A 13761-nucleotide genomic window follows, 5' to 3' on the forward strand; every position below is an offset into this window, starting at 1 on the left:
ACCAACACGTCTCTCCCCCTTCCCCTCACCCGCCGGCACGGGTGCGGGCTCTCCCCGCAACAAGCGGCGGGAGAAGCGAGCTCCGCTCGCCGCCCCTCGCCCGGCCGAGTTGCAGCCCGTGCCCGCAGGAGGCTGCGGGACCTGCGCGGCTCCGGTTCCGCGCACCTCCAGCCCTCGGCCGCTCAGGCGGACCAGGCGCCTCTGCCCTGCCCTGCCCGGGAAGGAGGTAGGAGCGCGCGGGAGCGCGAGCGCGCGTGTGCGCGCCGCCGTGCCCGCGCCCCCGCCGCCGCCCGCCGCGATTGGCCGCGGCGCTGACAGCTCCGCCACGATTGTAGGACGCGCGGCTCCGCCCCCCGGCCGGGCCCCGGGCCCATTCATAAAGTAACCGAGCCGCCGGCGGAGCGGAGACGCACAAGCACGCGGAGGAGGAGGAGAGGCGCGGAAAGTGAGAGCCTCGGCGCGCACTTCCCGGGGTGGGGAGGGGGAGGAGAAGCAACCCCGGGCACGGCAGCTACGCCCTCCTCCCGCTCAGGATAAAACACATTCTGTGCAAAGAAAAAAAAATCAAAACAATCTATATAGAGCTGCAGGACAGGAATGAAAGATCACAGACCAAGTGCACAAGTCTGCGCCTAAAGATAGAGAAACCACAGAACCGGGTTCAGACAACGCCTCCAGCAGGAAAAGGGAAATCAACAACACCCCCTGACAGTCTGAGAGCAGCAGCCAAACTCATGCACATCTCTGGTGGTGCCACGGACTGAGAGAGAGAGAGAGAGAGAGAGAGGGAGAGGGAGAGGGAGAGAGACAGAGAGAGAGGGAGAGTTCACTCTTCCGCTCTGGGCATTTCTTGCATTCTTCTCCTCCTCTCGTACTGTGTGCGGTTTTAAACTTCGCCGCCGATCGGCTTTTCTGCGGGGACCTTCTGCGAGTCCTGGGGAAGTTTGCTTGGGTTGTTTTTTTTAATGAACTATTGAACCGTTTGTGTAGCTGCGTGGGGGGGGTGGGCGCCTCGGCGCAGCGGCGGCACGTACCTCCCTGCCCCCGCCGCCACCCAAAACTTGGCGCTTCGGGAGGCGGCAGGGACTGCCCGCGGCTCCGGCGCCGCCAGCTCGCTCCGTGCCGCCGGCGGCTCGCCCTCCGCCGGGCCGGGCAGCGCTCCGTCTCGCTCCTTTGTGCTCCGTCTGCCCGACCACCGCCGCCCGCCTCCCCGCTTTTTTAGCTGCTCGCACTTGGGCGTCGCTGCCGTCTTCTTGCCGGAGGGGGTGGGGGTCTGCGATTCGGCCGGTGCCCTCCGCAAAGCTGCAGCCACCGCTAAAGCATTGGATCCCTCAACGTACTGCGAGAGCCCGGTGTACAGCCCGGACCTGTGCCCCAACATGATCGCCGCGCAGGCCAAGCTGGTCTACCAGCTCAACAAATACTACACGGAGCGCTGCCAGGCCCGCAAGGCGGCCATCGCCAAGACCATCCGCGAGGTGTGCAAGGTCGTGTCGGACGTGCTGAAGGAGGTGGAGGTGCAGGAGCCGCGCTTCATCAGCTCCCTCAGCGAGATCGACGCCCGCTACGAGGGGCTGGAGGTGATCTCGCCCACGGAGTTCGAGGTGGTGCTCTACCTCAACCAGATGGGCGTCTTCAACTTCGTGGACGACGGCTCCCTGCCGGGCTGCGCCGTGCTCAAGCTGAGCGACGGCCGCAAGCGCAGCATGTCCCTCTGGGTGGAGTTCATCACCGCCTCGGGCTACCTGTCCGCCCGCAAGATCCGCTCCCGCTTCCAGACGCTGGTGGCCCAGGCCGTGGACAAGTGCAGCTACCGCGACGTGGTGAAGATGATCGCGGACACGAGCGAGGTGAAGCTCCGCATCCGCGAGCGCTACGTGGTGCAGATCACGCCCGCCTTCAAGTGCACCGGGATCTGGCCCCGCAGCGCGGCGCAGTGGCCCATGCCCCACATCCCCTGGCCCGGCCCCAACCGGGTGGCGGAGGTGAAGGCGGAGGGCTTCAACCTGCTCTCCAAGGAGTGCTACTCGCTGACGGGCAAGCAGAGCTCGGCCGAGAGCGACGCCTGGGTGCTGCAGTTCGGCGAGGCCGAGAACCGGCTGCTCATGGGCGGCTGCCGGAACAAGTGCCTCTCGGTGCTGAAGACGCTGCGCGACCGGCACCTGGAGCTGCCGGGGCAGCCGCTCAACAACTACCACATGAAGACGCTGCTGCTGTACGAGTGCGAGAAGCACCCGCGGGAGACCGACTGGGACGAGGCGTGCCTGGGCGACCGGCTGAACGGCATCCTGCTGCAGCTCATCTCCTGCCTGCAGTGCCGCCGCTGCCCCCACTACTTCCTGCCCAACCTAGACCTCTTTCAGGGCAAACCCCACTCGGCCCTGGAAAGCGCTGCCAAACAGACCTGGAGGCTGGCCAGGGAAATCCTCACCAATCCCAAAAGCCTCGACAAACTATAGGGCTGACACCCACGCGCACAAAACTCACCCTCCGTAAACAACGACGGCGACTACAAACTTTTTATTTAACGCGAGCGACGACAGCGAGAGGCGGCGGAACCAGCGCGCCCGCCGGCGCCGCGCCGCCCGCCCCCACCACCTGCAGCTCGGCCGCGGGGAAGTGGCAGGCGTCGCCCGGCACGAACTCGCAGCGCGCCGCACGGCCGGCGGGACGAGCCGCCCCTCTCGTCCTCCGATGTGAATTTTTAAAAAGTCACAAAAAGCAGCGATCGGACTTTTGCAACACCAAAACGAAACCCAAAAGGTACATTTTCGAATAAATGTATAGTCCTTTTCTTATTCTTTCTTGTTTGCCTGAATGTTGTCACCAAGTGAAAAATTATTTAACTATATGTACAAATTTCCCTTTAAAAAAGTTTTACTGATGTTAAATGTATTTAGGTGCCAAGGTCAGATTATGTGCCCCACAACTGACTTGTTGCAAATAGTAATAAAAATATTACTTTAACTTTACATTGACTTTTTTGTGAATGGTTCTTAAATTCGGACTTGTAGATTCTTTCTGAACCTCAGGAAAAAGAAAAAAGGGGGAAAAAAGAAAAACAGAAACACGAAAAGTAAAGATAGTTTAAACGCGATGCCTAGCCGATGGCTTAGCTCGGCGTATTCACTGATGTTTCCTAAAATTCCCTCTATTTTCTATTAAATTGGTGCAGCTAAGAAAAAAATCTTATATATTTTGTAGTTGAGCATGTGACAACATCCGTTATATTTCAATGACTTTAAACTTCCCCGCTAAATCTTGAGAATATAGGGACCATCTCAGAGCAGCTCGTCAGAATTTAGACAGCATGAGAGGAGCACGGCATTCCTATCGTATATTCGCCACGCTTATTTTCCGGTAAATCTCAAACTCCTCGTATTTTCTTTTAAAAATACATCGCTATTTGCTTTGGCTTAGCGGACCGAACGAGCTATCCCTTTGACTTTGACACGAAGGAAGTGTAGATCTACCCTGAATAATTAATGCGCTTTAGAGCAACTGGTCGATTTTTTTTAAAACCAACATTTGTTTTTCCCGGATTTTCAGTACAGCATAAAATCGCACCCTAGCGTAGCACCGCACCCAGACGGACACACAAGCAAATCCCGGAGGAAAGCAGCCAGTTCTGTATTAGCGCCCCCCTAGCAGACATCTTCCGTCTCGCTCCCCGCCCGAGCCGCCTCTCCCGCAAAAAATAAAATGCTAGCCGAGTCGTTGTATCTTATGCTACAGCGATTTTTAAGTTTTCTACGGACAGCTTAAAAATATTTGCAGTAATTTTCTGGAACACAATTCTGAGGTTTCAAAGCATGATCAGTGTCCGCTCTAGCGACCCGAAATATTCCCAAGTCGGTTCGCAGCATTTCAAGTGCGTTTTCGTGCCCTTTCAGAGGGAGGTGAAATGTAACTTCTTGCGCTAAAGCACTACTTCCGTTTCTTTGTGGACGGATCCGGAAAGAAAGAGCCATGCCCATTGGCGTTGCTTTTCTCTTTAAGTTAAAACGAAATTAAAAGCTCAAAATAGAGCCCGGGAACTAAACTTAGGGCAAAACTGCGACCACTCAGAAGGCAACCCTGTCTAACGGAAAGCAGACACTGACCGCGTACAGCGCCCGTGTAAAAAAGCCTTTTTGTCCTCCCTGCACCCAAGCAGCCGTGCACACTCTCGCTCGGTTCATTTTAACAAAGCGGCGTTATTTCATATTCGGCCGATTGAACTCCGTGACGTTAAAGCCCTCATGTGTTTCGCGAGTTTCCTTTAGAGGCACGGCCGAGCTCTCCCGGGCGCTGAGGGCGGCTCACCTGGCAGGCCGCCTTCAGCCCGAGCCGGCGGCAGGGCCGCCGCCCGCCGAAACCAGCCCCGGCCGATCGTGTCGGCGCTGATACCATCTCTGCTGCAGGTTTCCCTCCAGAAACTTGTCACAATGTTTTCTTTTCAGTATTTAGACAAATATACAAGTAGCTTAAATTTATCAAACAGATGGGGAGTCATTAATTAAGCAAGGCTTCCGAATTACAGCGGATTAGGGTTTCTCTAAGGGGCCTGCGGCTCCCCGGCAGCGCCAGGCACCGGCGGCAAGGTGCGGCCGCGGCGGCGGAGGGCGGGGCGCGGAGCCCGCAGCGCTGAAGCGGGAGCCCTCCGGTGACCCGCGCTGCTTCCAACACACACACTCGCGTTTGATTTTTAGTGCCCCCCATCCCCCCCCATACACACACACACACACACACACACACACACACACACACACACACACACACGAGACACCAAGGAGGGTCTTAAAAAAAAAAAAAAAAAAAAAAAAAAAAGACCTGACTAAAGTAGCAGCACAGCTAGAATATAAGAGATGCCTTCGGTATTCATGCAACCGACTGCGTCTCCTATAGAGACCCAAATAACATCTCGCAGGCACAGAACTAAAGCTGCAGTCGGACCAGGGTGCCTGCTCACAGTCATGAGAATAACTGCTACCAAATGTATGAGAAAAGGAGAAAAAGCAAAGTGAATGTGTGTCAATGCCCCATAAAACAGGTAATAGGAATGGTAAGAATTCTTAACTGTGTTTCAACGTCCTATGTGCTAAACATGGAACAAAACCATGCACAATAAGCAGAGCTGTAAGACTTGTGTCATACTAATACAAGACGTAACAGAGTATTTCAGACTGACAATGCAATCCAGTAACATATCAAAATGTCTTTACATTTAATACTTGTATCCTTTTCACTAGATTTTTTTTTAAAAAAGCACTACCAAAAGAGTAAGCATATCAAAATTTTAAAAGCTTTCTCATACATACTTTAACCCATTTCAAAAATATTTCAGGACCAACAGAAAAGTTAAAATTCATTTATGGGACCACATAAAATCACAGTTCTGGTTAATTGCTCATATTAAATTCTAGCTCTAAGAATTTAATAGTATTCTTTTTCAAAATAAATTTATTCCTTGGCAGTATTTGATAATGCCAGCTTTCAGAGTCACCAATGCCATTTTTAATACAGACAACACCAATTTATTCAATAAGGAACAAAGAACCGAACTGATGCTTAACAAACAAGATATCCTCTACAGAAAAGCAAAGACCTGATTCTGTATAGCATCACTACTTCGGCTTTTTTTCCTTCAAAAAGAAATTATTATCCTATTTCACAACAAGCAGTTATTTTAAAATCCAAGAGCCTTCACTGAGCTTAAAATTGAACACAAGAATATTTACCAGCAACGTGCCATACATTCAAAATGCTGCTGTAATACTGTAAAAATGTTCAAGCGCAACCTTATTGAGTGAATTTCACAATACAATGCCTGTGAAATTGGAACTTTACTGAAAGGGTACTCATTTTAAGCAAAACAGGAGTAATCAAGTAACTCAGAGCAAATAAAGTTTGCGGAAATTAACAAGTTAGTTCAGAAACACATTTTAAGAGGGCAATTATGTTTTCTGCTTAGGCACAATAAATAATAACAGGCCCTATAAAATCTCTTATAGAATAATAAGATACAGAAGCACTGCAAACTTAAGAGCGTAGGAAGTTAAGCACTATGTTATACTGGCCTTATATAAAAATAGAAAAGTAAAACAAAGCATTGGGGCTAACAGCCTTGTTGAACTTTCTAGTATTCACACAGGCCTGTGATCCAAGATGTCTTTATTTAAGATGCCTCCCTGGAGCTTTATTCGCAGCAGGCTAATTAACATTCAAGCAGGGTCGAATTGGGGGGGGGGGAGAAAAGGGAGAAAGAAAGAAGGTGTCACTTAAGAGAAGTTCAGTAACGTGTATGGTTGGTCACAAACTTATTAAAGGGGGAACACAGCAGACCAATAGAGGTAAAGGAAGCAGAATGAAGAATTAAAGGTCGTAGGTAATTTGTCATCATCTCTCAGAGCTCAGGGTCAATGATCTCTTACCTTCGGGTCGATTTTCTTAAAACTGGGATCTTCTTCATCCACCTCAAAGTAGACCTCAGAGGAAGTGATGGAAAGAGTGCCTTTCACTACAACTGAGGGTGCCACAAGCTGAGCTGGTGCACTTAGGTTAACTGGACCTGCCAAAGGGCAAGAACACCAACAATATTCAAAACAGAAAAGACGAGTGCAAATTACTAGCTTTTCAAGCTGAATATATAAAAATATATAAACAAGCTGAAGCGCTTTGCTTTAAAAAACAGAACTCTTTTATCCCAGAAAAAAAGCCATATGTATTAGATTTACAGTGTCTCTCTGCTGCCGAACATCGAAGCGGCTACAATTGCAAACTGATGCATATATTATACATGCCACAGATAGCTTTAGCATAGCAGGATATAGTTTTTACTCAGCTGCATTTTGGTTTTGAGAAACTTCAGCAGTTGCATACCTCCCTTTATAAGCAATATAGAGAGTGCACATGTGAACACTTGAAATCTTATTGTCAAACGTGTTCTTTAGGAACGGGAGAGTTTCAATAGCTTTCTGCAAAGACGAACACAGCAGTCAAGGCTCAAAGTTGTCTAACTGTAAAGTGTTCCCTCATGGAGGCTAGAAATCTATTGTGAAGGTTACACAATGTTGTAGAGTCTAAAGTAAAATGTTTTAAAGATGCTTTTGATTCCACGTTAAATATTGTTCAAGGATTCCATATAGTGTTAGTGTAGCTCAGGGACTGTGGGAGTAAACAGCTGGAGGGATGGTTTCCAACTGAATGAATTTTTATTGGAATAATCACATCTCCACAGGGCTTATCACAGGGACAAATCAGACTACCACTGAAAACAATAGGTTCAGCACAGATCTGACAATACAGAACCTATTATATAAAACTAACACATATAGAAAGAAAGGAGGTAGTTTTGTCATCCAGCCGATTAAGAGGTAAGGAAATGAAGCTACTTGGTTGCAGTGTTATCTGACTTTTGTAAAACAGTGGAAGGTATGAAAGTGACATAGACAATTTTGTTTTAATAAAGCATCTATAAATGAGGTACACACATTCAGGTAATCAGTGTGAGAATAACTGACAAAAAATTCAGATGAATTGTCATTTCCATTGATTGTTAGGAGGGTGATGGTCCTTAATCTCACATCAATCTCAATGTGTGCCACTAGGACAAAGGAAGAGATGCTCTGCTGAGATCAGAGCAGCTTTGCCCTCTATTCCCAATGTACAAATACATTGTGTTTGCAGATGGGCATGAGATAGCTGCAGAACTGCCATGATTTCCCAAAGCTCACCCCCCACAAATGGATGAAATAAGCAGCTATGTGTTCTTTTGCTGTCTCCCTTTGCCCTCTGTACATTAGCATGTAATCCAGAGGAGAAATAACATTTTTTCAATCACTTTCAGACATTCAATTACAGGGCAAGCAGACAGCTGCAGAAGCTGGGGCAGTCCAGGTCCTGTAGAAGACCCCTGACAATTTCCACTTCATTTCTAACCCACACCACTTTATTAGTGAGGATTACTTCTTAATCCTATTGCCATTGTCAAGATTATATAATTAAACTCCCCTTTCACCTCTATTACAGTATGAATGTATTACTAGAAGCAATGAATGTATAATAAAAGAGAAGGAAACAGGGAGAAGTCTGTTGAGAAGGAAGCTCATGGCAGAAAGGAAAAAAAAAGACTCACATATACAAAAATGCCATTGCATTATTCTCCAGTTACTTTGCTTTACTTCACTCTTCCTACTTTTTTTTAATTAGGCCACAATTTTCACTTGCTTTTAAAAAATTAGAAGAGTTGAATGCAGTTCAGGCAAGGGAGAAGCAAACTGCCAATAAATAACATTTCCAGTAATTTCACTAAATTATCATAATGGATGATTATACTACTAGGTTCTCAGAGAACTAAAATTATCCAAGAAATGAAGTCTTTCTCTACAGTAAAGAGGCATGGAAACCAGATGAGAAAGTTGAAAAGCATGGAGAAGTCTGCGTTTTCCTGAAAACCCATGTTCCCCAAGTAACCCTGAAGATGCATTAGAAATTCCAGTCCCTGAACTGAGGGGTTACTACTTACATTTTGGACTGTACAGAAATTGGGTCATTCCACTTAGATTGCAGTATCAGCAAAGACGGTTGCATGCGACCCACTAAAATTAATCAAGTTCAAGGAACTGAAGTAGTAGTTTTTCTTCATGAAAAAGAAGAGAAGTCAAACGTGGCTACGGACTGTGGGGAAGGGACTTGAATGGGGGAATGACAGGATGTTTGAAGGAATTATACCCAGTGCGTGTACAGATCCTTTGAACCCAAGCAAATAACTAATATATACAATTTTCATAAACTCAGAAAAAAAATAAAGCTCTCCAAAGCCTATAATTACAGAAAACTTACCTAACTGCCCAGTAGCCCTAATGCTTGGAGGAGTGGAATAAAGTCAAAAATAGAGAAAGGAAGCTGTCTTTTCAAGGGAGAGCTACTGTTTTTAAGGAAGGTTTCCTAGAACACTGACAGAAATCTACTGTGGAAGCAAGAAGGTTATAAAAGCCAGAGAAAGAAAGCTCACAACTCTCCTCAAGTAAATCCCCAGCATCTGAGGTGCGCCGAAAAATGATCTTTTGGTAACTCATTTATGGGAAGGAACGATTTGTCACTGTGTATCCTCAAAACATTACTCTCTGCAGAACAGGGGAGATCAGAACTTAAACAGTAAAGAAGCTGAGGAGAAACCAGACAGCTGAAGTTACCCGTGAAGTTGTCCAAATCTTTATCCTCAATGGATGACAGTGTATCATCATCACCTTCCAAGAGAATCTCGCTTTCTGAGTTCTGATTTCCTAAAACTTGACTCTTGATGGACTGCTTTCCTTTAACAAGTACATCTTCATCTGCAGCTGAAATGAAAAAGAGACACACTGTCAGGTCTCAGAGGCAACAGTTACAATGCAGTATAATGGCTTTTAAAATGAAAGTTGAGGAAGAAAACTGCTCAGGACTAGCTACGGGAAGCACCTGTGTTAATCCTCTAGTGTTAGGACACAACTAGTTTTAATCCTATTAAGCCTGCTCAAAATTATCTGGAGCTCACTGCAGCATTTAGCTCTTATTTCAAGTCATTACGACAGAGGGGTAAAAGGTGTAATGAACTCTGTCCCCCGGGACTTCCCCGCGGGAGCGGCGCTCTCCCGCTGGAAGGGGGTCCGGCCTCCCTGCCGTGAACCCGATGCTCAAAAGCAGCCTTCAAGCGCTGGTTTGCCCGGACAAAAGCGAGCGGGGAAGGCCGCAGGGCCACGAGGACCCACCGGCCGAGGCCGGAGCGAGGGCTCCCCGCGGGCGGGTGGGCGCCGCGGCGCAGCCCGAGCCACGAGCGGGGCCGGCGGCTGCGCGCCCCGGGGCGGCAGGTAGGGGGCTCCGCGGCTGCTCCCGCAGGGGGGCGAGGGAGGCGCCGGCGGGCAGGGCACCAGGGGGCTGGGGCAGAGCTGCGCCGCGGGTGAAAGGAAACCTAAGAGGCCGCCTCCGAGACCGCCGGGCGGAGCGCACGCCGGGATCCTCCGGCTGCCGTCAGCAGCGCGGCCGAGTGAGAGTAACGTGGGGATTTCATGAGGCGCAAGCACACACACACCGCCTCACAAGCCACGGCGATAAGCGAAACGCTCAGGACCCCGGAGCACGCCCGGAGCGGGAGACGAATGTGCACCTGCTCCGCGGAGTCCCAGCAATGGCACCGCACCCCGACGACGGCGCCGGGCTGCCTGCGCGGCTCAGCTCCGAGAGAGGGCCCCGGCCCCGGCCCCGGCCCCGGCCCCGCCGCGGCGCCCTTGGCCCGCGCCGCGCAGCCCCCTACGGCGGCCGCCGGCACCGACGGCCCGGCCGGGGCAGCTCCCTCCTGCCCGCCCTCCCCGCGCCCGGCCGGGCACCCGCGCCCGCCGTCAGCAGCGACGAGGCAAGGAATATTTGTAAGGTCATCTCTGCACTGCCAGGGCTAAGTATTTTATTTAAATTACAAGCTCAAAGCGGCAGCAAACAGGCGGTGATAGCTCACTACCCGTAGAAGTTAACCACTGCTTTGCTAAAAGGTAAAAGACAGCAGAGGGTTTTTTTATTTAACTTTAAAATAAAAATATTATTTCTTAAAAAGAGATGGAGAAGACCCATGGAACTGCCATGTTTGCAAAACATCCACCAAACACATCATGACCAACTAACTTCAACATATTGCTCATTACTTTGTTTGATTGCTGCCATACACGATTTGAAGTTCCCCGGGCTTACTTAAGAAAAATGTTAATCTGCAAACATTTACAGAAGAAAGCAATTCCCCAGTGGCAATATATAAAGTCTCAATTGTTTAAGTAAATATATGTGCATAAATTGCAAATAATAAACTTTTTGATTAAGTGAAAACTAAAAAAAAAAAAAAAGAGAGAGCCCTGTTTCATTTTAGGCCTTCAGCTAAAAAAAGAAAGAAAAAGTTTAACTTGCCACGCAAAATGTAATTTATGCATGATCATTTCCCCCAGCCAGTAACTGCCACTTGCAAGTAAGCCTGAAAAACAAAAACCTTGAAAAACTTTAGCTGCATTGTACAAACTCAAATTTTACTTTCTTCTAAAATGTACCAGTTCATGTAAATAATGAAAACTCAGATTCTGGAATTGTTCAACCTGAGTTGAAAACCTTCTTGTCATGGAAAATATGCAGCTGATATTTAGAAAGGTTTTCCTGTAATTAACTCCCCCTTGAGGATTTTAACTTAGCAGCAGTAAAATTACCAACAGTATACTAATATACACCACATGCACTGTTACTCAGTGGCCTAACAGCGCTCTGTTGAAGATTAAAAGAAAAGTAAAATAGAACAAAACCATTCTAAGAATAAATAAAAGATAAGCAATTCTTTTTTTAATACTGGCAAATTGTATTTGTTGTTTCATAAACCCTGTCTGCATTGTAGTTATCTGCCATTTCTGCTTCCTTTACTATAGTCTATTTGCATTATACTGAAGATGCCATTTTAAACTAGATATTTACCTATTTTCATTTAATATTTAAGTGAAAGACAAGATCAAAGTTCAATACTCTTATATTTAGCATAAAAGTTTTTTGTCCAAGATAGCAGTTATGTCCTTCAATCTTTTTCTCATTAAGAAAAAGTAAAATCAACATGGCACCTTCCAAGCCAAGGGTGACTGGAGAACAGAAATTTACCTCTCCTGCCTCATCATCTTTACTTATTCAGATTTTATTTCTTTCCCAAGCTAATTATACTATACTGACTCAAAAATATAAATTAGGTAAGATGTAACTGCCTTTTTCTTTTTTTAAAAAAGAAAAGATTTTAGGCTAAGAGTTATTTTAGTCAATTTTTATGGAAATTTTCAATTTCTATCATCTCTTTTTTGCATATGACGCTAGCTATCTACATTTCCTGGCATGCTGGTATACATAAACATTTATATATGCACATGCATGCAAAGATGCAGAGCGTGAACACACATCTTTAAATACTACCTTCTGGAAGGCAATAAGACATCACACTCCGAACCACAACCTGTTTTTTTCTGTCTTGAGTTGAATTACGCACTACACCTACATTCAACACATACAAGCTCACATGCGGGTAGGTGTTTGTATGGAAATGGAATATATTCCACACAGATTCATCTATTTTATACACTTGCATAGACAGACAGTCTTCTGGTTCTCCCTCAGTATTTACTGATCAGAGAGAAACGCATCCGACAGAGTACGACTGCCATGTGACTCACGTTCAGTTCCCACGTATGTGCCTAGGTGTAGCACATCTGATTCCGTATTTCAGGTCCCAAACCCTACTCTGTACTCTGTCATCTGCTGACCCAAACTGCTCTTTGCCAGCTCTGGCTATTCTTGGCATGACTGGAGCTTCTGGCTCCAATCCTGCAGATCTAAGCATATATTTACATGCATCTTTTCCAAATCAAGACCTGAAGGCAAGGCCAGTGTATTGCACAGTACATAACAGCATGCTGGCAGAGTATTTATCTAGCACAGTAATTTCATTATTGTAATTCCATGCAGCTCTTCCCAAACTGCTCTATAAGACCCAGCTTCCCCTTCTTCAAGGAGCTTTTTGCAAACAGAACTCTGCATCCGCATAGAGCCTTATTTATTCCAGCTAAGTCTTTGGAACACTTGGGTGTAAAAACAGTATTGCTGAACAAACTTAAAGCTTTCATAGAATGAGAAACTATTTTAAATTGGTCATCTACAGCTTTACAAGGGAGACATTTTCTAAAAACCAAGGGAGACATTTTTTAAAAACCATTTGAAAAATAGTATCAGAAAGCACCATACAGAAGATAACTTATTATTAAGGGTTTTTTATTTCTGGTAAATATATTGGAAAAAGCAATTCAAGGAAAAGTTGCTTTAAAAAAAATCTTACTATCTTTTTTTTTTTTTTTTTTTTTTTGGAAGGGAATAAAAGAAACCTCCTTCTAGTCCTCCTATTTCTTTAAGAAGACAGCATTGGAAAAAAAATGAGCACTTTCACATCAGATATTTTTCATTTTATTTTTACAACTTCTTTTTTATCCCTTGAATTGAGGTAATGAAAACTGACCAGTCAAATTCAATATTGTATATGATCAGTTTCTAGACAGTTTGGCTTCCAGTGTTCTGAACTAGCTCAGCCTGGTGTCTTGATTGAAATACTACAGACTATTTTAATCCCCCCCTCCCCCGAAGTTTTTAATAGGTCAGTAAAAACCAGCAACAAACCACTTGTTAAAAAGCTGACTAAAAGTATTTTCTTGCAACTAAAGATTCTTTTACAAAATATTGTACTTGGCAGTCACCTAGATCCGAGGTACTCATTTTTGCCTGCTATTAGTTTCCAGGAATAGAATTTGGAAATCCACACCTACATAATTTCTAATTATTTTGGCTTAATTTCTAAACAATGGGGGGTGGGGAGGAGGCAATAATGCAGGAAAGAGTTAACTCTTTCCATACCCAATTTTGTCTACCGATCCACCTTCACCTCTCTTTCCTTCCCCCACAGTACACAAGTAGACTGACTTTTATAAATAGCTATTTTGGAGGGATTTTTTTTTTCCCTTTGAAAAATTACCTAAAGCCCTTTTTTCCCAAGCAAGTTAATGTGAACTTGGGAACGGCAATTAAATTGTCAGAATTAAAAAATTTGTTTTTAACTAGAAGGTAGCCAGAAGTATAGTCATGGGGCTGGTATTGATTGTCTGAACAGAGAACATTAGTCTTCAGGTATTTATTCTGCCACCTCTGCACCAGAGGCTCTCCTTCAAATCAAATCAATCCCTGGAAAAGATT

The 13761-nt window shown here is 46.2% G+C and overlaps 2 protein-coding genes across 5 annotated transcripts in view; one reads left to right on the forward strand and one right to left on the reverse strand.

Moving 5' to 3' along the window:
- LRBA (LPS responsive beige-like anchor protein) overlaps positions 1–13761 on the reverse strand; it is a 417031-nt gene that overhangs the window by 177875 nt on the left and 225395 nt on the right. For all 4 annotated transcript variants that reach the window (XM_064510803.1, XM_064510804.1, XM_064510805.1 and 1 more), the window contains exons 39-40: positions 9177–9323; positions 6414–6550 (exon numbers count right to left, since the gene is read on the reverse strand). In XM_064510803.1, the coding sequence (XP_064366873.1) occupies positions 6414–6550; positions 9177–9323 (284 nt within the window). The remainder of the gene's footprint in view (positions 1–6413; positions 6551–9176; positions 9324–13761) is intronic.
- Positions 309–2601, forward strand: MAB21L2 (mab-21 like 2). Its single transcript, XM_026107572.2, has one exon. The coding sequence runs from the start codon at positions 1380–1382 to the stop codon at positions 2457–2459; it is 1080 nt and encodes a 359-aa protein (XP_025963357.1). The 5' UTR covers positions 309–1379; the 3' UTR covers positions 2460–2601.

The sequence above is a fragment of the Dromaius novaehollandiae genome, chromosome 4 (genome assembly GCF_036370855.1).
Source record: "Dromaius novaehollandiae isolate bDroNov1 chromosome 4, bDroNov1.hap1, whole genome shotgun sequence".
In the NCBI taxonomy this organism is placed as follows: domain Eukaryota; kingdom Metazoa; phylum Chordata; class Aves; order Casuariiformes; family Dromaiidae; genus Dromaius; species Dromaius novaehollandiae.

Coding starts and splice junctions, on each gene's coding strand:
- MAB21L2 (XM_026107572.2), top strand. CDS start 1,380: ATGATCGCCGCGCAGGCCAAGCTGGTCTACCAGCTCAACAAATACTAC.